Here is a 25,534-nt window from a genome sequence, read left to right on the forward strand (position 1 = left end):
CCAGCTTACGGATGACAACCTACACTGATCCTGGAATAACATCTATACTCTGGTGATCACTTACCTCATACGGATTGAGGTTATCTGAAGTAAGTCCTTAGATATAGGGGCTGTTTTTTGCCCCACAACTTTGTAATCCGCAGAAGAAAGGCGCAGAATATAAACTCTTTTTACCTGATATATATATACACATATACTTATCCATTTTTAGACATGTATATGTATATATCTCAATGTTAAAGCCCTTTGCCTGCTTTTTTTCTCTAACACTTGAGACCTCATATATTTGAGCCTTTATATCTTTTGTGTGCAATATTTTTTTTTTTATAATTTTTATTATATGGTGTTATTATGTGTTTTGTGACACTTTTTTGTTTTGAAAAACAGTTAACCAGAGCTCTCAGGACGCAGTAATCATTCTAGCATAAATTGACATTGCGCTCAAGTGATAGCATTTACTTTCAACTTGTAATACCAGCGGAAAACCAGACACGCACAAAACAGCCAAGATAAACCCCCTTATCGCTTGTGTGCAACTGTTAACCCAACACTAGTAATCTGGCCCATTCACTAAATATAAACATATTTTCTGTGTAGTATCATTTAAAATAATGCATATGGAAACAAATCCAGAACACAAAATCTTTTTCCTGAAAAGAAAAATAAAGCATGGCAAAAATTAAAAACACGCTTATTTAAATCACAAAAAAGACTTTACATACATATAGCATTTTACAATATAATACATTTCATATACATAACACAGTGTATACACATTTACAACATGCCCACAATCCCTCCGCTTGTATAGGTGTATTATTCATGTCCTAGTTTCACTATTGTATTGTAACAAAAGTGTCTGAGTTTCTGTTGACACATGAAAATATTATTACCTTTCAATACTGTGTAAAGGTATCATTTACACGACACTTTTAATGCAGGTGGCAATGCTGTTTTTAAATTTACGCCAGTGAGAAGCAACACTTCCCACAGTATAGTAAAACGCCTCTTGGCGAGATTGCCTTCAAACACAGGTTTCAGCCCTTTATAACATTTCACAGCCAATCTCGATCGCAAGACAGATCCCTTTTAAAATATCACCATTATCATGATGCTTTTAACATTGGACCCTAGCACATGTACTTCTCAGTTGTAATGCTTCCCACTTGTAAAGCTTCCCACTTCTGGATGTATTAACATTTCCCTGCTGTTTGTCAGCACTAGTAGAAGAACAGTGTGCACCATCAAGTCCTAACCTATATGCCAAAGAAATAGTAGTTGACATAAACTAGAGTGATTGCAACCACATGGTACAATCTGATCATCTTGGTACTACAATGATCTTGTGTGTTCTTCAGAAATTGACTTTAAAATTCTTTCTGGTTGCTACCTAAGTTTTACTTATCTCCTTCTCTGCAACTGTGATCTGCATCTAACTCCTTACACCATAAGCAGGACTGTTTGACCCCACCTGCTGTGACACTGTAGCTTATAAACAGTGCTGGCTTGGCTATGCAATTAGACCAGGTGGGACCATGAGACCTAGGCAGCAATTGATAGGGGCACATAGGAAGAGCATATTCTGGCTGTTTTTGACTTTTGTATGGGTTACATCACCTTGGTATCTGTATCAGCATGAACTTTAATCTATGAGACTTCTGATTATGGTTGGCTTTAAGTGGAATGGACAGATAGCTGGAAGTGTCCATTTCATTCTTGCATTTAGGCAGCACAATGTCCAATGTCTTGATCTGGCCCTGCTTATAAGTATTTTAAGCAATAGTCCAATGTTTGCTTGATGTCTTTTGCAAAAGTGATACATGAGCTTTGTCACATCTGTAAAAGTTTCTCATTTTAGTTTTTAATCCACCTTTCACCCTGGCTCTAAAGTTCTGTTATAAACCCCTGTTTAGATATAGATATATATTGATGCCAAACAGACCCTTGTACCCTGTGCACTGGCAGCCCCTGCACTTCATTTAGTTATACCAATAAAGGGCTAGATTATGCGTGGAACGCTATTTATCGCTCCAGCTCGCGTGCTAGCTGTGCTCAACTTTGGATTTTTGTGCTAACCTAACACATACAAAAAGCTGAAGTTACAATATCACAACCCCATTAATATATTTTCCCATAGACTTCAATAGAGAGCGAAAAGTGTGAATAAGTGAAGCACATCTGATCATGGCCAAAAATATTGGCACCCCTGCATTTTTGTCAAATAATGCACAACTTTGCCCAGAAAATTGTTGCAATTACAAATGTTTAGGCATTCTCATGTTTATTTATTTTGTTTGTATTGGTATGACACAATAAAGTGGAAAAAAGCCAAATCTGACACATTCCACGCAAAACTCTAAAAATGGACTGGACAAAATTATCGGCACCCTCAATTTAATATTTCGTAGCATACCCCTTGGAAACAATGACTGAAATCAATTGCTTCCTGTAACCATTAATGAGTTTCTTACACCTCTCCACTGGAATTTTGGACTACTTTTCTTCTGCCAACTGCTCCATGTCTCACAGATTAAAAGGGTTCTTTTTCCCAACTGCTGTTTTGAGATCTCTCCACAGGTGCTCTTAATGGCATTGAGATCTGGGCTAATTGCTGGCCAGTTCAGTACTCTCTAGTGCTTTGTCTTAAACCATTTCTGGGTGCTTTTTGACGTGTGCTTTTGGTCATTGTCATTCTGTAAGACCCATGACCTCTGACGGAGACCCAACTTTCTGACACTGGGCCCTACATTGGACCACAGAATTCTTTGGTAGTCTTCAGATTTCATAATGCCATGCACACAGTCAAGACATCCAGTGCCTGAAGCAGCAAAGCAACCCCAAAACATCAGTGAACCTCCACCATGTTTGACTCTAGAGACTGTATTCTTTTCTTTAAAAGCCTCATTTCTTTTTCTGAAAACAGTAGAATGATGGGCTTTACCAAAAAGCTGTAATTTAGTTTTGTCTGTCCACAGCACTTTCTCCTAAAAGGATTTTGGCTTCCTCAGGTAAGTTTTGGCAAACTCCAATCTGGCTTTTTTATGTTTCTGTGTCAGCAGTGGGATCCTCCTGGGTATCCTACCATAGCGTCCCTTTTCATTCAGATGGCGACGTATAGTGCGAGCTGACACATTTCTACACTGTGCCTGAAGGTCAGCTTGAATTTGTCTAGAAGTTGATCGAGGTTCTTTATCCACCATTCGAACAATCCTTTGCAATCTTTGAACATTTTTTCTCTTTCCTCCACTTCCAGGGAGATTAGCTACAGTGCCATGGGCTATAAACTACTTGACAATGTTGCACACAGTGGACATAGGAACATTAAGATCTCTGGAGATGGACTTGTAACCTTAAGATTGTCCATGCTTTTCAACTATTTTTGTTCTCAAATCCTCAGACAATTCTTTGCTGCTCTTTCTCTTCTCCATGATCAGTGTGGCACACAGAGACACACAACAGAAAGGTTGAGTCAATTTCTCACCATTTTAACTGTTTGCCAGTGTGATTTCAATATTGTCAGTACCTGTTAATAACACTTGAGACCTCATATCTTTGAGCCCCTATAACGTTTTTATGCAATTTAACCAGAGCTCTGAGGTCACACTATCCAGACGAGCGTTTAATTGCGCTTAAGTGATTGCGTTTACTTTCAACCTGTAATACGCATGCTACTTCCAATGAGCGCAAACAGGCGCAATAAACCGGATATCACTTGCGCACAACTGTAAGCGCCACTCATAATCTAACCCAATGTAAGGTCTAAGTGACATTTGGTTATTGCCTTATATTAGCAGTACAGCAATACCAAATTGTATCATTATGCCTAAATATAAATGTGTAAGTTACCATCCCAGTTTATAGACATCCTCTGTTTCTGCACAGGTTACACTGTTACTTCTGTGATGACATCACAACGTGGCAGGCTGTACGTAGCTGGAGCACCACGCTTCAACCACACAGGGAAAGTGATCATCTTCAGCATGCAAGGCATGGATAACCTCATCATACATCAGGCCCTAAAGGGGGAGCAGGTAACTAGGAAGGGTAAACACCAATGCTGGGCACAAAGGGGATGTGTGTGATTGTATGATTGTCTAATGATTGTCTAATTAAGAGGCTAAGGGCTAGGTTACGAGTGGAGCGCAAAATTGCGCTTTTGCAAGCACAATATTTGTGCTCCACTCAGTAATACCGGTGCATGCAATGGTGCACTGTAATTACAAGTTCAGTGCAATGCAAATGCAACCTCGCGTTCACATTGCAGAGAAGCTTTGCGCTCATGAGAGCTTGTTTCCATAGACTCCAATGGGAGCCTTGTTCTCATGCTGTGAGACACAGCAGAGAACCTAGCGCAGCAAAAGGGGGTAAATCGCACAGCGATGGGCAGCATATGAATATATGCATATATATTTATGTGTTTATATCTATATACACATATTAACACATAAATATATAAGCATATACAATTATATTTACAGGGAACACAAAGCCCCATAGACTGCAATGCAAAGGCACTTTTCTAATACCCCAAACCTGCTCACTTTAAGCCCTTAAAACTGCTTTGTTTTTATTTTAAAAAATAAAACAACACTACACTTTATTTTGGGGGCAATTTTCTAAAATTAACCAGAGATATGATTATTTTCTATACCCTTAAACTGTGACTTCTTCTCACAAACAATTGCATTGGAAAAAACAGAGCTTCCACCAACTCTGTATATTGACCTTGAATATATTTGTATAAAATAATCATATCATCTCCCACGCATCTTTTTTCTAGAGTAACCAGACCCAATTTAACTAACCTCTTTTCATAGTTTAAATCCTCCATTCCAGTTATTAGTTTTGTGGCCCTTTTCTGAACGTTTTCAAATACTTCAATATCCTTTTTTAAATAATATTGCTGAGTATTATTCTTAGAAGAAAAATGTGGTGTAGTCAAAGTGTTTTATGAAGGTAATGCTATGTAATACAGCGTTGTGTGGTTACAGTGCACTGAAATTGTTAAGGTAGAATCAGTGAGGGCCAGCAACAGTGGTATGCTGTGTGAGGTAGGTTTACTATTAGATAAAGTAGGCAATTGGCTATGGGCCTTTGTACTGAAATATAAACATACATAGGATTCAGCACCTATCTTCAATGCCATATACAACATAATGTTTGTATCATACTGCATGACTAAATGCAGGGCCGCCACTAGAAATTTTGGGGCCCCTGACTTAACCATTGATCAGGCCCCCCCCCCCCCCCTCCTTTGACATGTGCAATTTTTGACCAAGTGACTAAAATGTATATGCACTTTATTCTGAATTGTCTATTTAAACTTGGAAATGTTGTAAAGGTAGTAACATGCAAACACACAGACACACTCATACACTGAAACACACACACACACTTACAAATAAGGATTCACATATAGACACTCTAGCAGACACACAAAGAAACTCAGACACAGACACCCAAACAGACACTCAGCACTTGTTTACATTGACCTGACAAGTAATGAGGTAGACTACAGTTGTAAAAAAAAGGAGATTTAGAAAACAAAATATGGAGTTCTGATTATCTTTTTGTAAAGGAAGATGCCAACTAAATTATGACAACAGCATGCAGTGGCTGAAAGGAAGGGCCCTGAACTGCCTAAACAATAATTTAAAGGTTAAATGGTAGATTGCTGACTTCCGGAAAGGTCTCATTAGTCTCAAAGTCTGTAGAAAGATGTGAATAATTAGTAGTTAGGTCAAAATGTCCTAAAAAGGAACAGACAATGGACACACACACACATAAACTCAAACTTGCACATACACCCAAGGAAACACTGACAGAGACAGCCTCAGAAAACACACAAAGACATACACACACAGAGACACCCACAGAAAACACAGAGAGACATACATACACACCCTCACTGAGACATCCACAGAAAACACACAAAGACATACACACACCCTCACAGAGACACCCACAGAAAATACACACCCTCACAGAGACATCCACAGAAAACACAGACATACATACACACACACACACACACACACACCCTCACAGAGACATCCACAGAAAACACAGACATACACACCCACCCTCACAGAGGCATCCAGAGAAAATACACAAAGACAAATACACGCCCACCCTCACAGAGACACCCATAGAAAAAGCTCAAAGACATATGCACACACCCTCACAGAGATCCACAGAAAATGCACAAAGACATACACACCCAACCTCACAGAGACCAACAGAAAAAAATACATACACACTCATAGAGACACAAACCAAAGCACAAAGACATAAACACAGACACCCACAGAAACACTCACAGGAGGAAACATTTATGCACCTTGCATCCCCTTAATCAACAGTGTGTGACATGCATGATAAAAAAAATGCAGAAATTAAGAGATCACTTTTTAAAGAATCATATTTGTAAATGTGCAAACAAAAATAATTCTGTGAATTCAAAATTGTACATTAATGATCTGGGTAGATGGCTAGATGAAGAAAAGTACTTTTAAAAGGTTGACATATGTTTGTTTGATATTTTCCCCAACCAAGAGCACCACTTCAAATATAGTGTACAAATGTTCCCATCTGTCAGCTGTACTTGTGGATTTTGAAAATGCTGTACTCTATATGGTCTTGGTGGAACCATAAGCTGTGGTACTCATACCATTAGATCTGGTTAAATGCAGGATTTAAGCTTGTTGGTATGCATTTCAAAATTAAGTCAGCTGTAGAGTAAACTGAACAGTTTTAAGTTAACCTGTCTCATTCCAACACTGAGCAATCTTAGTCTGAGAGTATAACATGTTATGCAGATGTAAAAATCTTAGATAAAATGCCTCCTTGTATCTGGAAAGTCCTTGCATAAAGGGGCAGTAAACTGGAATGTAATATATCATTTGTGTATTGAGGAGGAAAAATTTCTGCATGGTTTTAAATATAGAATTTCTACAGCATTGTCAAATAATCATAAATACACTGCTGCTAAAAAAAATTGTTTTTATGAACCCCTGGCCCCACCATACAACTACTACCACACTGAAGTTACAATCTTAAATTGCACAAAGAAATAAAAAACATTTGCTAAGTAATTCCTACCTCCTCTGCAAATGAAAGTGATCAGCCGTCTGACTCAGGCACACGCTCTACAAACAAAGTGCCAAGTCTGTCTCACACTGTGCATAGTGGTTTAGTGCACACTCTGAAATCCTCTCAAATGCTAATACTTTACTCCTTGTAATAACATTCCCCATGCTCAATTAGCACTCTGCTGTAGTACCCACTGGTGGCTGCCAAAATGTAAAAAAAAATTTTTTTTTTAGTTCTTGCCTCCTGGGGCCCCCCTAGCCCATTGGGCCCCTGACAGGAGTCACCCCTGTCACCCCCTGATGGCGGCCCTGACTAAATGATTTGCTGTTTATTGACTCAAAGCTGGAACAAAGGTTGTTTTTATTCTACATAAGTGCTGGAGAAACTTTTTGTGCATCAAATTTTAGTATTCAACCTGCCAAGTGATACATACAGTACTGGACATGTAGCATGTATTTCAGCGTGTGGTAAAAGCACATTTTTCAGAGCTAAATTACAAGAAAGTAGATCAAATAAATAAACAACTGCTTCTTTTCAGGATTTAATTTTAAGTTGTTAAACAAATAGTTAAAAATACCTTTTGGTTTGTCACAAAAATATCTTGACTCCCTTGACCTGATCTTTAGCTATCGATGCACCCTCTCAAACTTCACAAACTCGCCCTTCCCTCTTTCTGACCACCATCTCCTTACTTGCAACATATCATCCCTCCCTACAACTCTCCCTCCTTCTGTTCCTCACACCAAACTTCACAGAAGCATTACGTCATTAGATCAACAACAGGTTTCTAATTCCCTCAAACCTCTCCTCTCATCCTTCTCCTCCTTTTCATGCCCTGACCAATCTATCTGCCACTATAATTCCACCCTTACATCCGTCCTTGACAATCTCGCCCCTCTTACCACAGCTCGGAAATCAAACACTCATCCTCAGCCCTGGCATACTCCTCTGACACGATACCTACGCAGATGTTCCCGTACTGCTGAGCGGCACTGGAGAAAATCTAGGAGTTCAGCTGATTTTCAACCTTACAAATTTATCTTGAACTCCTACTACTCTGCCCTTAATTTCCATAAGCAACACTACTTATCTACTCTTATCTCTAATCTTTCTTCAAACCCAAAACGTTTGTTCTCCACTTTCAATACTCTTCTCCTCCCTCCCCCACCTCCTAATACAACTTCTCTGTCAGCTCAAGACTTTGCCAACCACTTCAATAACAAAATAAACTCCATAAGAAATCAAATCAGCTCTCAACATAATTCCATTCTCTCACCCCCTCAAATGCTCTCATTTGGCACTTATACTGCGCTCTTACCTCACTACCTGTCCCCTTGACCCTATCCCCTCACAGCTACTCCCCTCCCTCTCTGCCACCCTTACCCCTATACTCACACACACTTTCAACCTCTCCTTCAGCACCGGTATATTTCCCTCATCACTGAAACATGCACTGGTCACACCTATCCTCAAAAAACCTTCCCTTGATCCTACCTCCCCATCCAACTACCGCCCTATTTCCCTCCTCCCTCTTGCATCAAAGCTTCTCGAAAAACTAGCTTATGCACGACTATCCCATTTCCTTACAATAAACTCCCTCCTTGACCCATTGCAATCTAGATTTCGTCCCCATCACTCCGCAGAAACAGCAATTGCTAAGGTTACCAATGACCTACTTACAGCAAAATCAAAAGGCCACTTCTCTCTGCTTATTCTCCTTTATCTGTCCGCAGCCTTTGACACTGTTGACCACCCTCTCTTGCTCCAAACCCTCCAATCCTTCGGCATATGTGACACAGCCCTCTTGTGGCTCTCTTCCTACCTGTCAAACCGTACCTTTAGTGTACCCTTCTCTGGGGCCTCCTCTGCCCCATCACCACTTTCTGTCGGAGTACCACAAAGCTCTGTCCTCGGTCCCCTTCTCTTCTCAATCTACACGTCATCACTAGGTTCCCTAATAAAGTCCCACGGTTTACAATATCATTTGTATGCCGATGACACCCAAATCTACTTCTCTGCACCAGACCTTTCTCCTTCCTTGCTAACCCGTGTCACTAACTGTCTTTCTCACATCTCCAACTGGATGTCCTCTCACTACCTCAAGCTAAATCTCTCCAAAACTGAGCTCCTTATTTTCCCCCCTTCTTCAAATCTCTCCACCCCAATCTCTCTATAACTGTTGACAACTTCATCATTACCCCTACCCCGCATGCCCGATGTCTCGGGGTCACATTTGACTCAGATCTTTCTTTCACTCCTCACATTCAGTCTTTGGCTAAAGCCTGCCGCTTCCACCTTAAAAACATCTCTAAAATTAGACACTTCCTTACACAAGACACAACTAAGATTTTAATCCACTCTCTCATCCTCTCCCGCCTCGATTACTGCAGCTCTGTCCTCTCTGGTCTCCCCACCTACCGCCTAGCTCCTTTACAATCCTTAATGAATGCCTCTGCCAGACTCAACTTCCTTACAATTCGCTCTTCATCTGCTGCACCTCTCTGCCAAACTCTTCACTGGCTTTCTCTTGCCTCTATGATCAAACACAAAATTCTCACTCTGACATACAAAGCCCTCAACTGCACTGCTCCCCTCATATCTCAGACCTTGTCTCCAGATACTCTCCCTCCCGTCCCCTTTGCTCTGCTCACAACCTCCTACTCTCCTCCTCTCTTGTCACCTCATCACACTCCCGTTTACAGGACTTCTCCAGACTGGCTCCCATCTTGTGGAACTCTCTGCCTCGCTCCACAAGACTCTCTTCTAGTTTTAAAAGCTTCAAGTGCTCCCTAAAGACTCTACTGCTCAGGGATGCATACAACCTATGCTAACCTTTCTTTATACCAGTTCCTCTCCTCCATTGCTATCCCCTGAACCCCCTTAGCATGTAAGCTTAAGAGTCCAGCTGTTTGTTGATCACCTTCTCAAGCGCTGACTACAACAGTGCAACTCTTAGCAGGGCCCTCTACCCATTTGATCCCTATAACTGTTTTTTTGTACTCCGCCTTTGTTAATAGTGCTGAGGAATCTGTTGGCGCTCTACAAATAACCGATAATAATAATAATAATTAGGGATGCACCGATACCGATACTAGTATCGGTATCGGTACCGATACCAAGTATTTGCATGAGTACTTGTACTCGTGCAAATGCACCGATACTTAAACCGATACCTCCACTTCCTACTCATATGCTATCTTGTGGTGTTTTTTCAAACTGCATGTTCCCATTTCATTTTAAACTGGAGAGGAGACTAAACTAAAAATGGTTTACTACTGTTCTGCCAATACAAATTGCTGTTATTTGTATTATTGTAGGAGAGATCACTGTACCCCGTTCAGACAAACCCCTGAAGTACTGGGCAGTTAATAAACAGATTTCCAGCTCTGGCTAAAATGGCCCAAAAATATCTTTCTGCCCCATGCAGTAGTGTGGAAAGTGAAAGACTGTTCAACTTAGAGTCGAACCTCCATACAAATGTCAGATTGATGTTATATAACAGCCCTACAACCCAATTGCATCACCCCTTTAAATGTAATATTTTATTGTAATATTTTTTATTTATAAACATGTTTAGTGAACTTTTTAATTATTTCATAATGTCTTTTGAATTACAGTCCTTTATAATTATAAAGAAGGAATCTTAAATAATTAGTCTGTATTGTGTTTGGTAAACTGTCACATGACATTAAAAAAAAGTATCAGTAATTGGTATCGGTGAGTATTTGAAAACAAGTATCGGTACTTGTACTCAGTCATAAAAAAATGGTATTGGTGCAACCCTAATAATAATAATACCTCACAGGAGCCGCATTGAATGACAGCTGGGTTGTGCAACTACTGCTGATAATTGGTTCACTGGCTGTTTCTGCTTGGGAACAATATATTTTTGTGGCTCCTGACCCGGTACTTAAACTGTTTGTGGAAATTAAGAGTTGCAGGGTCATTAGTTATATGATAACATTCTCTAACAAATGTATTCAATCCCAGCAAACACAATGAAAGACAATGGAATCCACATTGTGATAAGAGGCTGGATTCCATTGTCTTTTATTCTCTAACGAGAGTATGTAATTTTTTCTATATATATAATGGACCTTTAACGCCTTCACTACAGGGACTTTCAGAGAAGAACTTTACCAAAATACCAGAGAATTTCTAGCATTTTTGCTATTACTCCATTTAAACAAAAATTGAGCCCAACGATCTAGGCCCATTTTAGTATATTTCATGCCACCATTTCACGGCCTTTGTGATCATATAAAAAAAATCAATAACTTTTTCACAAACTCTGGGTTTCTCACTAAAATTATTTACATACTGCTTGTGCAATAATGGCACAAATGATTGGAAAAGCTTCTCTGCGATCCCCTTTGTTCAGAAATATCAGACATATCTGTTGGCGCTCTACAAATAACCGATAATAATAATAATATACAGCTTTGCCATTGCTTTTCGGTAATTAGAAGGCCTCAAATTGTAGCTACGCACCACACTTTTCTTATTCCCAGCCGTGAAGGGGTTAGTTAGATAGTGTGTAAGATTAATTTTGTAGAGATTACCCTTCCTCCCACCTAATGCTTCCCACCCCCTGCTCCCTCCCAGACAGCTCTCTTCCCTCCCTCACCCCACTGGTCATCCCATCTTAAGTACTGGCAGACAGTCTGCCAATATGAACATTTAAAGCAATATTTATTTTTCCTATTTGCTGCAGTGTGGGATCAGTATATATATATAAAGACAAGAGGAAATGGTAGACAAAAAAGGGGGCGCACTAGTATGATGCTGTCAATTATGAGGGAGTAGGTATTAGCCATTAGCCCTCCCTATTTATATATATATATATAGTTCTGCCTGAGCGTAGATAATATGTAAGACTATACTGAAGTGAGTATGAAAAGGTCCTGCTAGTCAAAAATTCTGTAATAAAGAACAATATAACAGACCTACAGAAATGAAAAAAAAAAAAATAATAATAAAAGCTAGTTAGTAAAAAGGGGTATGTTATTAAAAAACAAAATCAACTGTCTAACCCACAGTTCTCACTGTAGATAGTCATTAGTATACTAATCAAGATTGATAAACAACTTTAAACCTCAATTCTAGGTAAATAATTTCACAAGAAAGACAAAACATCAACATCCATATAGGTATTTAGCCATAAAATTACTTGATTTAGCCTTCAAACTACATTATGCTATATTCCACGACTCGTAGTTTCTGTATGACGCTATGTGAATAATTACACTGACTACGCTATACAGCATAGGAATATAGTGACTGCCTATCCATGGTATATGCACATGTACAGGGAGGTTCTATACACTTTCATATGGCCACATGAGATAAAGAGATCGACAGGATCCAACAGCTGACATCTATTTCCCTGGAAACCAGAGAAAGTTTCTACCTACACTGCGCGACACTTACCTCATACTGATTGAGGGTAAGGAGTGTAAGTAAATCCCCAAAGGGGAACTTTTGTACTCCGGGCACTGGGGATTTCTGTTTTGACTCACTCATCCTCTTTTTGGATTACGTTTTGATCTTCACACCACCCTGCCATCTATAAACTAGTACTAACTATTCACTGGTGTTTGATGTGCAAGACATTGGAATTTTAAGAGACTTTTTTTTATATATTTATTGTTATTTCTGTTTATTTGCTATAGGATTCTCACAATACTAAATTTTATTCTTGTGCATTTGACATTCTACCGTATTTATACAGGTAGCCCTCAGTTTACGCCGGGGTTAGGTTTCAGAAGGAATGGTTGTAAATCGAAACCGCTGTAAATTGAAACCCAGTTTATAATGTAAGTCAATGGGAAGTGAGGGAGATAGGTTCCAGGCCCCTTTTAAAATTGTCACAAGTAACACCTAATACATTATTTTTAAAGCTTTGAAATGAAGACTTTAAATTCTAAACAGCATTATAAACCTAATAAAATAATCACACAACACAGAATATATCATTAAACTAAGTTAAATGAACAAAAACATTTGCTAAACCGCATTATAAACCTAATAAAATAATCACACAACACAGATTTCACTTGCATTTTTCTGCAAACAGTTCTTTCTATGCATTCCAATCTGGACTGATTTATAGACAGGAAGATCTTGTTACTTTGAAATCTGCTCGATAGATCAGGTCTGGTTAAACTGATTAATTTCAGCTTGCTTGGCTTTGCTGCAACTCAAGCGGACAGCTCCACCTACTGGCTATTTTAATACATGCACTGCTTCTCAATGCTTTTCAATAGCAATCACATGACTGGAAAAAAAGGTTGTTATTCTGAAACGGTGTAAATTGAACCGTTGTAAAATGAGGGCCACCTGTATATGTACTTTGATGCTAATTGGATTGTACTGTTTTTTATGGCTAAATACCTATATGGATGTTGATGTTAGTTTTTTTTTTTTTCATTTTTGTAGGTCTGTTATATTGTTCTTTAATACAGAATTTTTGACTAGCAGGACCTTTTCATACTCACTTCAGTATAGTCTTACATATTATCTACGCTCAGGCAGAACCATATATATATATATATATATATATATATATATATATATATAAATAGGGAGGGCTAATACCTACTCCCTTATAATTGACAGCATCATACTAGTGCGCCCCCTTTTTTGTCTACCATTTCCTCTTGTCTTTATATATTCAGTTCTTATCGAGGCTGGAGGTCGTGGGGACCCACCAGCTTTGATATTTAGATTGAGGAGGCACGGTTGTATTTGCTCTATCTCACGGGGTCCCATTTTGCGCCTAACCCACACTTCTTTTCTTTTCATATATATGTGTAGTGGTCCCCCCCATCTGGATCATTAGTTAGGGAGCCCCCAACATGTTTTCTGTAGTGTAGCTCTCTTTCCCTCCCTGTCCCTTTATTTTATTTTTCTGTAGTGTAGGGCCATCCCACTCCCTCCCCCTCCACTGCTGAACTGCCCACCCACCTCCAGGATTCTCTCCCACACCTCCCTCCACCACCAGCAGATGATTGTTACAGACTATGACACACACAGTGTCACCGTCTGTAACAATCTGGCATCTGCTTTCATATGGAACCGAGGCACCGATCGTGCTCTGGTTCCATATGAAGACAGATCCAATGACCTCAGGAACCCCTCTGCACACACTGCAACATGTGTAACTCATAAGTGTCCAGGAAAACATGGCTGAACTGAGTGTGAGCTATATGATTTAGTCAGTGGTCAGCATGATGAATCGGTTAGCATGACATAATGCTGTGCAGAGAGCAAATGGTGTGATACAGTGAAATTAGGGTGGGATATGAAATTGCAGTGTGTTAACACGTGTAGAATGATGCAGTGAGCTGTTGGTCATGTGACATGCAGTGCTGTGCAGGTGTGCTCCTCTTTGTCAGATAGGATCATATTTCGGCAGTGAGATAGACTCGGTGGATGTGGATAATGATGGATTAACAGACGTATTACTTGTCGGAGCTCCAATGTACTTCAGCGATGGATGGGAAAGAGGCCGTGTGTCTGTGTATGTTCTTAAAGAGGTAAGTGTGCCTGGATCTCTTAAAAAGATATCAGTTATTTTACCCTGCTCTATTTTTTTATTAATCTATCCAATACAACACACCTACCATACAATTCCCTGAAGCTTATTTATACATTAAAGGGACATGTTACTGTAAAATTGTTTCCAATTACTTATTTTAACAGCAGAGCATAACATGTATGAGAAATTGTTCCTTTAGGTATGCTTTTGTACACAAAATAGCTGTTTTTGTTCTTTAACACACCACCCATTACAATGTGCTGAGCTTGCTGGAAAATCAGATCTCCTTATTTTATCACTTTGTATACACAGAAATTCTTCCTTATCTTATCTATGTCTGTATACCAAAGCCCAATGAGAACAATTGAAAATGAGCATTTTAATCATGTTCTAGACACCCTCCCACCACTGAAGTGTAATTTATTCTGCTGGCTATGTTTACACAGACCTTTTATTGTCAATACTTAATTATTAAAAAATTTAGTATAGGTTATGACACCACAGGCAAAATCAGATTTTTCAAATGCCAAAACAAAAGTAAATTAAATATTAGATAAACTATTTAATACACCCCAGCAAGTAAAATGGATTTTTGGAAACAAATTAAAGGGGGGCATTTAGAGTATATTGTCCCTTTTAGTAACTGTCTTCTACTGCACATTTGCTGTTCTTTTTTGTCCCCTTCCCCAGCAATATTTCTGTGGACATCCATAGTTCTCCTTGTTTTAGAATTAAATTAGAGGAAAAGGAAGCAAAATATATAAAGTACATTTTAAATGTTTTTTTACAACACCTAAATAAACCTTTTTAGGGTTTACTACAGTTTGGGCTAGAATACAAGTGGAGCACAATCGTTTGCGCCATTGCAATAAGGGGTATATCGCGAGAGTTTTTATCACTCATCAGGCTTACCGCTGGTATTAAAAGTTGAGTGTAAAAGCGATCTCGTGAGCACAATCGTGATTTATGCTAGAATCATTACTGCAATTTCAGAGCTGTGGTTAACTGTTTGGCGAAAATAAAAAGTTGCTTAAAACACTTTAAAAAATACATTACAAAGTACAGTTGCACTTCTAATAACACTGTCTAATAAAAATGATTTAAAAAAATTATTGCACACAAAAGTTATAAGGGCTCAAACATATATGTTCTCAGGTGTTAGAAAACAAAAGCCGCCAAAGGGCTTTAACATAGAGATACATACGTATAAATGTCTAATGATGTATATGTATGTATATTTATGTATATATATATATATATATATGTGTTTGTCTACATATGTGTACATACTGTATGTATTTATGTATTTATATGTGTATATATGAATTTACAGACATATATACTCATACAAACACAAAAATATATATTTATACATATATGGACATATATATATATAAGTGCATTAGAGCCTTTTGCCGTTAAGTAGATGAAAACAGGTAAAAGCATATTCATGCAATAGTAATTTTAATAAAGTGTTATACTGTGTATTTACTGTAAATATTTCACATTCCAATGTTCTGTACATAGCAGAATATGTTCTAAGTATTTATAAATATATATTCCTATATATATCTGTATATATCTATATCTGTATATATATATATCTGTATATAATTTTATATATATATATATATATATATATATATATAAGTATAGGTATACATTTATATTTAATAATGAAAAAGAGTGCTGCTTTCAATAAAAAATCCTTCTTTATTATAACATAATAAAAACTTGGTAGCTCACGTGCAGTAACAAGTGTGGTAAAACTTGTAAATGTCACAAACAGGCCAGGCTGACGCGTTTCGGCTGATGTGCCTTATTCATAGACTCAATTTGTTAATTTCACCTGTGAAGCTTTGTAGGCTCCCTCACAATCTGATTGGATACCTGTAAATGTGACCTCTCCTCCCCTCTTACCGAACATTAAGTGTATACGACCCACAACCTATTATCCTAATAACCGTATGTTAACAGATCACTACAAACATGTACTTTGAACACACATATTTCATAGCTTGAAATATTATTAAGTTGTTCAATTGTCAATGTACAACATTATTCAAATATATCTCTTAATCTGAGTTTACATTGGTGGTGGAATCAACTAGGCCTGTCAAAAATAATCTTTTTGACGATGCATCGCGATGCGGCATGAAACGATTCTGCATCGATGCGCTGAGACGCGATAATCGATTAACGTTACCCACGTGACCAGCCTCCAGGACAAGTAACAGAAAGTGCGCGAAAGTGCGCGGTACATCGTTTTGACGTCACTGACGTCACGTCACCCAATAAAGCAACATGGGCGCTCCATGGGCGGTCTCTGGAAGTGCCGAAGTTACGCAGTAGGAGCAAAGCAGGAGTGTGTTGCCTGAGATTGATGATGGTGAATGTGATGACGATTCCGACTCCGAGTATACACGGCGGTATACAGCTACACGGCGGGCTCATTTTTATTTTGTGGGAGACAGAGGAGGAGACCTATGGTGAGAATTAGACTAACTAACTGTTTAGTTACCAAAACGTTGTACATTTTGCCAATGCCATGCCATAATTGCCATTGCCATGCCTGCCTATTGCCTCAACTGCCTACTACTTGCCATAGGTAAACTAATTATTAACTTACTTAAAGAGCAAATCAATAAGGGGTACACAATCACATTTATTACACAATAAGGGGTACAATTAAATACTTGCCTTATTTACTTAACGTAGTATGTACTACTAATACTGCTGAGCTGACTGAGGCTCAGGCTGCTGCATAATTAATTGCTGCATTATTGAATAATATTGCATATATAAAAAATGTATTATAAATAAATATAGTATACTATTATTGTCTAATGTCTCTATTAGTCTAATCTGTATCTATCTATATCTACATGTTTTTCACATGGATGGATGGCCTGGTCTGAAGTTCTAATATTTTAATAATATATTAATTCAAGAAAGTGCATGCAATTTTAAACAACTTTCCCTATTATATAATTTGCTTATCATTTGTTGAAATGCATAGCCTCCTCCTTGTGCACAAAGTATTATATAGTAAGTAATGTGTGTGCTGTGCAATGCATTGCTAATATGTCATCAACAAACGATATCTGAGAAGTATGAAGCAAATTAAATAATAGAAGTTAGTTATGATGTTTATTTAAAATTGTATTCTCTATCTGAATCATGAAAGTAAATGTTTGGGTTTCATTGCACCTTTAAGTGTGTAATATATTACAGTAACTTACAGTGTCAGTGAGTGAGTGATGTCCCATGCAATGATCACAATGCAATTTGTTTTAAAATTTATGTTCGCAAAATGTATGGCATTGGCAAAGTAGTTGAAGTTACTAGTACTTGTTGATTTTACGTTTGCGGCTTGACATTTTGACAACTGGAACTTAGTGTTTTTTCTTTTTTTTTTAACACTGACAGAGTTTGACGTTGACAACAACATCATCCGTCACATATGTACATGTCATGCTAAAATGACAGAGGTAGACAAAAAAGATAGAGAGATAAAAAATGCACCTAGCATTTTAAAAGCAAGCATCTGGGCACATTTTGGATTTTATGAACATACTGGAAAGCACGAATTGGACAAGACACACGCGGTTTGTAAAGCCTGTCACACAAAAATTAAATACCTAGGGAATACTACTAACTTGAGAAATCACGTTAGACGTTTTCACTCTGAGATGCTAACCCCTGCCGCTGCCGCCAGTGCCACTGCCAAGGAAATAACAAGACTAGCTGAAGCTCATCAGCCAAGAATTGATGCAATGCTGTCAACTTTGCCACCCAACTCTGAAAAAGGGAAGAGAATAACCAAAGCTGTGGCAACTTTCATAGCGAAGGACCTACGGCCTTACTCTGTTGTGGAAAACCTTGGGTTTCGCAACCTGTTGAAGACACTAGAGCCACGTTATAAGATCCCGTCACGCAATCACTTAACAGAAAACGTTATACCTGCACTCTACCAAGAAACAAAAGCTCAGGTAATTGCATCAATGAGCCAAGCCAGTCGAGTCGCACTAACGTGTGATTCATGGACTTCAGTCACGACGGAGTCTTATGTAACAGTAACTGCACATTACATTAGCAAGGACTGGAAGATCTTGTCGCATGTGCTGCAAACGAGAGCAGTTTATGAGTCTCACACGGGTTCTCATCTGGCGGAGCTACTGTCTCGTGTCGTGGAAGAATGGCAGCTGTCCGATAAATCTGTAGTGCTTGTGACCGACAATGCTTCGAACATGATTGTTGCTGCTCAAGTTGGAAAATTCCCTCATGTAAAATGCTTCGCCCATACACTGAATCTCGCATCCCAGCGGGCGCTGAAAGTGGCCACGCTCTCCAGGCTTTTAGGCAGAGTGCGACGAATATCAACATTTTTTCACCGCAGCACTACAGCAAACCACTGTCTGAAAGAAAAACAGAAATGTCTTGGCCTGAAGAATCATAAGCTGATAACTGATGTGACAACAAGGTGGAACAGCTCATATGACATGGTCGAGAGGTTCCTAGATCAGCAACCTGCAATCTGTGCCACATTGTTGTCTCCAGAAGTCAGAAAAAGTGAGTCAGATCTCTGCACTCTCAACGAAACAGATGTGTCAAATGCAGAGGATGCTGTGAGTGCATTAAAGCCAATGAAAGATGCAACCACACTGATGTCAGAAGAGCGCAATCCAACTGTTTCTCTCATTGCCCCTCTAAATGCACAACTGCTCCAGAACATGACAGACACCATGGGAGACACACCCATGATCCATGAGATCAAGAATGCCATCAAAACAGATCTCCTGAAGAGGTACAGCAGTGAGGCAGAGAAGAAGATACTTTATACAGCCTCTGCCCTGGATCCTCGTTTTAAGGGACTGCCTTTTATTCTCACAGAGGAGGAGAGATTGGAGATATACAGAGGAGTGACTGAGGAGGCTGCATCCTTGGAGGTAATTTTAATTGCATCATGTTTCTTGAAAAATGTATAAATTGAAAACAAACATAAAACATACCATCCATACAAAATAGGCTTAGCTATCACTGCAGTAGCTTGATTAGTAGCTAGTTTAATGAGTACAAGGTTTATTATATAAGTCAGTTTGAAAACGCCACAGTCAGTCAACTTTCCTCCTCCTCCGTCCACTCCCGAGTCCTTCCTAATAGATGTGAGCTGTTGCATGCATTTATTTATGCATTACTGTCTCTCTGAGCACACACATAGCATTAGCTGGCTGGCTGCTCGAGGTAATAATGAATGCTATTTTTTCTATTCTTTTGTTCAAACACAGATTGAGTGTACTAGTACAGTTACATCTAGGAGGACAAACGTGGATGAAGTGCCACTGCCTGAGGGAAAAGAAACTCTGGAAGAAGAATCACCCATCGAGGAGGATAACCCTTCTCCTCCCAAAATAAAGTCCACATCGCTTCTCATGACTTTGCTGGGACAGTCTTTCACTGACACTGAAGGTACAATAGAACCCAAGACCCCCTATGCCAAGGCTGAAGAGGAAATAGAGAAATATTGTAAAGCCCCATCTCTGCCTCTCACTGAAGACCCTTTGAAATGGTGGCATGTACATGAGGTCATATTTCCCCTCCTCTCTCATTTGTCAAAGTGATACTTGTGTATCCCAGGTACAAGCGTGTCTGCAGAGCGGGTTTTCTCCACTGCAGGAGATGTGGTAACGGCAAAAAGAAGCACCCTCAAACCAGAGCATGTGGATCAACTAGTGTTCTTACAGAAAAACCTACATATTCCATAATTCTGAGTAGTGATTCAGGTTTATAATATTAATATTTAATGTTTTTTGGCACATCCAGAAGAAAGTGCTGTGTGCCCCACTGCCCAGTGCAGACTACTGTTAAGTTATTTTATATTTGTTACTGTTATATAGCTTATAGCTTTTTGAAAAATGAAGCTTAAAACCTTGAGTAAATCTTTGTTGGATCACAAAATATACTAGTACACTACACGACACGACCGACCACGTCACTCTGTCACAGTCACACACACAATACAAAAGAAACAACACACAACTGCACACACCTCATGTGTGCGTGTCAGTCAGTGTTACCCTTCACCATGATTCACTCTTTTTATGATGTGTGGTTTTTTTGGTATTGTTTGACTGTGTGTGACTGTGACTGTGTGTGTGTTGTGTAACAATATATTTGTGATCCCATAAAGATAATCAAAGTTAGTAAATCTAGTAGTTCAATGCTACTTGTTGTATAATGTCTATTACTACTTCTATTGTTACTGTGATGTTTGCCAATCAGGAAGTGCTCTGTTTTGTAGATGTTGTGCTATTGTTTACAGCACACCCCTGTATTGTTTGCAATGCAGTGAGTGCATAGTGCACACTGCATAAGGGATTATTAATATTATTCATTCACACTAAAAATTGTCTATTTTAAATAGACCCTTTAAGAAAGATATCATATGTTTTTGTTTATGATCCCAATCCCAAATGCCATCCCACCCACTCCCAGGCAGATCTGTAGGGGTTAACCGAATATAACCAACCAGTTAACAATAACAATGTGTGTACTGCAGTGTCTAACTGTCTCTTTATGAGTGTGTGAGTGTGTCTGTGAGTGAGTGAGTGAGCGAGTGCCAGTTTGAAAAGTTTGTATGTATCTCATTCTCTATGAGTGTGTGTGAGATGAGTGTATTAACTGCCTTTGAATGTTTTTGTTTGTATGTGATTGTGTGTCTGTCCCAGTGTCTAAGTGTCTATGAGTGTGAGTGTGACTGTGGCTGACTGGCTGTGGTGCCTTTGAATGTTTTTGTTTGTGTGTGTGTCCCACTGTGTCTCTAGTGTCTGAGTGTCTAGTGAGTGTGACTGTCTAACTGTCTATGAGTGCACTATGCAGAGAGTGAGACTGAAGCCAAACCACTATAGGGGAAGGAAAAGCCTTGAGTAAACCTTGAGTAAATCTTTATTGGATCACAAATATACTGTACACTACAGACAGTACAGCACACACAGCACACAGTGCCACACACAACAGCACAATACAAAAATAAAGCACACACACACCTCAGGTGAGTGGCGTGCCACCCTTTCTTCCCCATGATTTACTCCTTGATGTCTGTGTCCTTTTTTATGTATTGTTTGTTTGTGTGTGACTGCTGTGTACTGTTCAGTGACAGACTCAGTCACTGTTCAGTTGTGTGTAGTACTGCTTTAACAGTAACAAATAGCTAACTAATTATATTTGTGATCCCATAAAGATAATATAATCATCATCAAGAAGAAACTGTAGTTATAGTAGTTCAGTTCAATGCTACTTGTTTTAAATGTCTCTAGTACTACTGTAACTGTGTAAACTAATTGTATATGTCACAATCACATGTGTGTTGTGTGCACACTCTGTGCTGTGTGTTGTGTTCCAGATTCTTCACGTGATGTTTGTTTGCCACAAATTGACAGTCATGAAGGCACAGTGGACTGCACCTGTAATTTTGTACCTATAAGGGATTTATGTTTTGTTTTCTGAGGACAATTTTCACACAAATAAGGTATTATGGTGGTAACTTAAGCTTAACCTATCTATTTTGGTTTTAATTTAATGTCTATTATTATATTATTATTACTAAGTAAGTAAAGAAATTAAATTAAAACCAACATAGATAGGTTAGACATTTATTTGTTGTTCATGTTTCTTTACAAGTGTATAGAGTACTACTTACTATATATAATATATACATTTAAATATTTTCTTTTACTGAAGAAGTACACTGTGAGCATTGCACTTTTTACACTACGTACTCTGTAACTACAGTTTGATGCCATAATATTGTTTCCAAACCAATACAACAATTGCCATTTAGTATTTACTGTTCTATAAACTGTTGTTGTCTGCTGTGTTCAGACTTTGCCACAGGAAGAGTGTCCTTTTTTGAGCTAATAAAATAAAAAAAGAGTTTATTTCAATACTTTGACTTCTTGAATTTTTTTTTCTGAAAAATTTAAAAATTGGGCAGAAATAGTGCAGTAATCGTGATGCATCGCGATGCATCGTAGAATCGAATCGTATCGAATCGTTACGATGATAATCGTAATCGAATCGAATCGTGAGACAGGTGAAGATGCGCAGCTCTAGAATCAACCCAACAATGCTAGCTACAACTATATATTTATATCGCCATCTGTGAAACAAACTCATCATGCATTAACATTCTATCCGCACTATTTGCAATTAAAAAACTTGTTGCTATACTGTGCTACTATGTTAAAAATGGCTATTAGAGCCTACTTGAACTAGAGGGGGTAACAGGGTACAGGAGCTGTTTCACAGAGAGGCATATTGGATTTTTACCCTCAATACCCGCAGTCCAGCAGGTATGAACATTGAGGATGATATCATTAATTTCTGGGAAAGGAATAAGTACTGACAAGTTTATGACATTTGCAATTTTTGATGTGTCAAAACATTTAATGACATCTAGTTAGTAGGAATATGAGAAAATATATCAGAGACCAGTCCGGATTATGTATTTAATAACTATCTAAGTCACACATTTGAGTAATATACCATGTATACATATATATATATCTTTTTATAAAATGATTAAAATGCTCTTCAACAAAGGATAGGTCAACTACTATATTGTAACTCCTGTCAAATGTGAATGACATACAATATATGAGAGAAGGAAAGTAATATAATCCCACATAGTGATTATATAAGTAAAGGTTAGATAGACTTGTCTTATTATTGAGTATGGAATAGCAGCTAGAATAGCTGTTTAACCAGGCTACTGTTATCACAGAATAGCGAAATGTTGACAGTAGATAACAATACTTTTTTCATACAATTGTATATTGGAGCGCTTTTTCCATATTAAGCTTATATACAATGCCACCCGATAGAGATGGAAACAAAGAGAACAGACATCAAGTAGACTCTAATAGCCATTTTTAACATAGTAGCACAGTATAGCAACAAGTTTTTGAATTGCAAATAGTGCGGATAGAATGATAATGCATGATGAGTTTGTTTCACAGATGGCGATATAAATATACAGTTGTAGCTAGCATTGTCGGGATGATTCCGCCACCAATGTAAACTCAGATTAAGAGATATTATATTTGAATAATATTGTACATTGACAATTGAACGACTTAATAATATTTCAAGCTTATTAGGATAATAGGTTGTGGGTCGTATACACTTAATGTTCGGTAAGAGGGGAGGAGAGGTCACATTTACAGGTTTCCAATCAGATTGTGAGGGAGTGTACAAAGCTCCACAGGTGAAATTAACAAATTGAGTCTATGAATAAGGCACATCAGCCGAAACGCGTCAGACTGGCCTGTTTGTGACATTTACATGTTTTACCACACTTGTTAATGCACGTGAGCTACCAAGTTTTTATTATGTTATAATAAAGAAGGATTTTATTGAAAGCAGCACTCTTTTTCATTATTGGATACATTTCCGGCCGAGGAGAGGGCCGTTGTTTGCTGTGACAGGGCATATCAGCCCACCCGTTGGAGCCCCGGGAAGGTAAACGTTCATCTAGCTGCCAGAACCGGTGTAAGTAGTGAGGAATACGGATCGATACTAGCCCGTCCAGTCTACCCAGTGATTGGTCACGAATAGTCACGTGGGAGTGATGTCAGACGCCAACGGAGGATCCACGGACAAGTGGGGAGATTGCGAGCGGAGTACATAAAGTGACCGGGGTAAGACGAAGGGATCGGATAGACCTAGAGAAGGTGAGACGATTCTGATTTCTCTTGTTAAGTGTATCCAGTCCACGGATCATCCATTACTTGTGGAATATTCTCCTTCCCAACAGGAAGTTGCAAGAGGATCACCCACAGCAGAGCTGCTATATAGCTCCTCCCCTCACTGCCATATCCAGTCATTCTCTTGCAACTCTCAACTAAGATGGAGGTCGTAAGAGGACTGTGGTGTTTTATACTTAGTTTATTTCTTCAATCAAAAGTTTGTTATTTTTAAATGGTACCGGAGTGTACTGTTTATCTCAGGCAGTCTTTAGAAGAAGAATCTGCCTGCGTTTTCTATGATCTTAGCAGAAGTAACTAAGATCCTTTGCTGTTCTCACATATTCTGAGGAGTGAGGTAACTTCAGAGGGGGAATAGCGTGCAGGTTTTCCTGTAATAAGGTATGTGCAGTTAAAATATTTTTCTAGGGAATGGAATTTGCTAGAAAATGCTGCTGATACCGGATTAATGTAAGTAAAGCCTTAAATGCAGTGATAGCGACTGGTATCAGGCTTTATTAATAGAGATACATACTCTTATAAAAGTGTATTTTAAAACGTTTGCTGACATGTTTAATCGTTTTTTACATATGTTTGGTGATAAAACTTATTGGGGCCTAGTTTTTTCCACATGGCTGGCTTGAATTTTGCCTAGAAACAGTTCCCTGAGGCTTCCCACTGTTGTAATATGAGTGGGAGGGGCCTATTTTGGCGTTTTTTTGCACAGCAAAAATTACAGACACAGACATCCAGCTTCTTCCTGCATGATCCAGGACTTCTCTGAAGGGCTCAAAAGGCTTCAAAAGTCGTATTGAGGGAGGTAAAAAGCCACAGTACAGCTGTTTAAAAAACGTTTTTGTCATTTGTTATTCCGTTTTTGGTATTAAGGGGTTAATCATCCATTTGCAAGTGGGTGCAATGCTCTGCTAACTTATTACATACACTGTAAAAATTTAGTTAGAGTAACTGCATTTTTTCACTCTTATTTCAAAATTTGGGAAAATTTGTGTTTCTTAAAGGCGCAGTAACGTTTTTTATATTGCTTGTAAACTTGTTTTAAAGTGTTTTCCAAGCTTGCTAGTCTCATTGCTAGTCTGTTTAAACATGTCTGACACAGAGGAACCTACTTGTTCATTATGTTTGAAAGCCATGGTGGAGC

At 38.6% G+C, this 25,534-nt stretch overlaps 1 protein-coding gene across 3 annotated transcripts in view; it reads left to right on the top strand.

Annotated features, from left to right (window-relative positions):
- The window catches only part of ITGA11 (integrin subunit alpha 11), a 245,237-nt gene that overhangs the window by 106,438 nt on the left and 113,265 nt on the right, over window positions 1–25,534 (top strand). For all 3 annotated transcript variants that reach the window (XM_053718501.1, XM_053718502.1, XM_053718503.1), the window contains 2 exons: window positions 3,883–4,031; window positions 14,490–14,630. In XM_053718501.1, the coding sequence (XP_053574476.1) occupies window positions 3,883–4,031; window positions 14,490–14,630 (290 nt within the window). The remainder of the gene's footprint in view (window positions 1–3,882; window positions 4,032–14,489; window positions 14,631–25,534) is intronic.

Source organism: Bombina bombina, chromosome 6 (genome assembly GCF_027579735.1).
Source record: "Bombina bombina isolate aBomBom1 chromosome 6, aBomBom1.pri, whole genome shotgun sequence".
Lineage (NCBI taxonomy): Eukaryota > Metazoa > Chordata > Amphibia > Anura > Bombinatoridae > Bombina > Bombina bombina.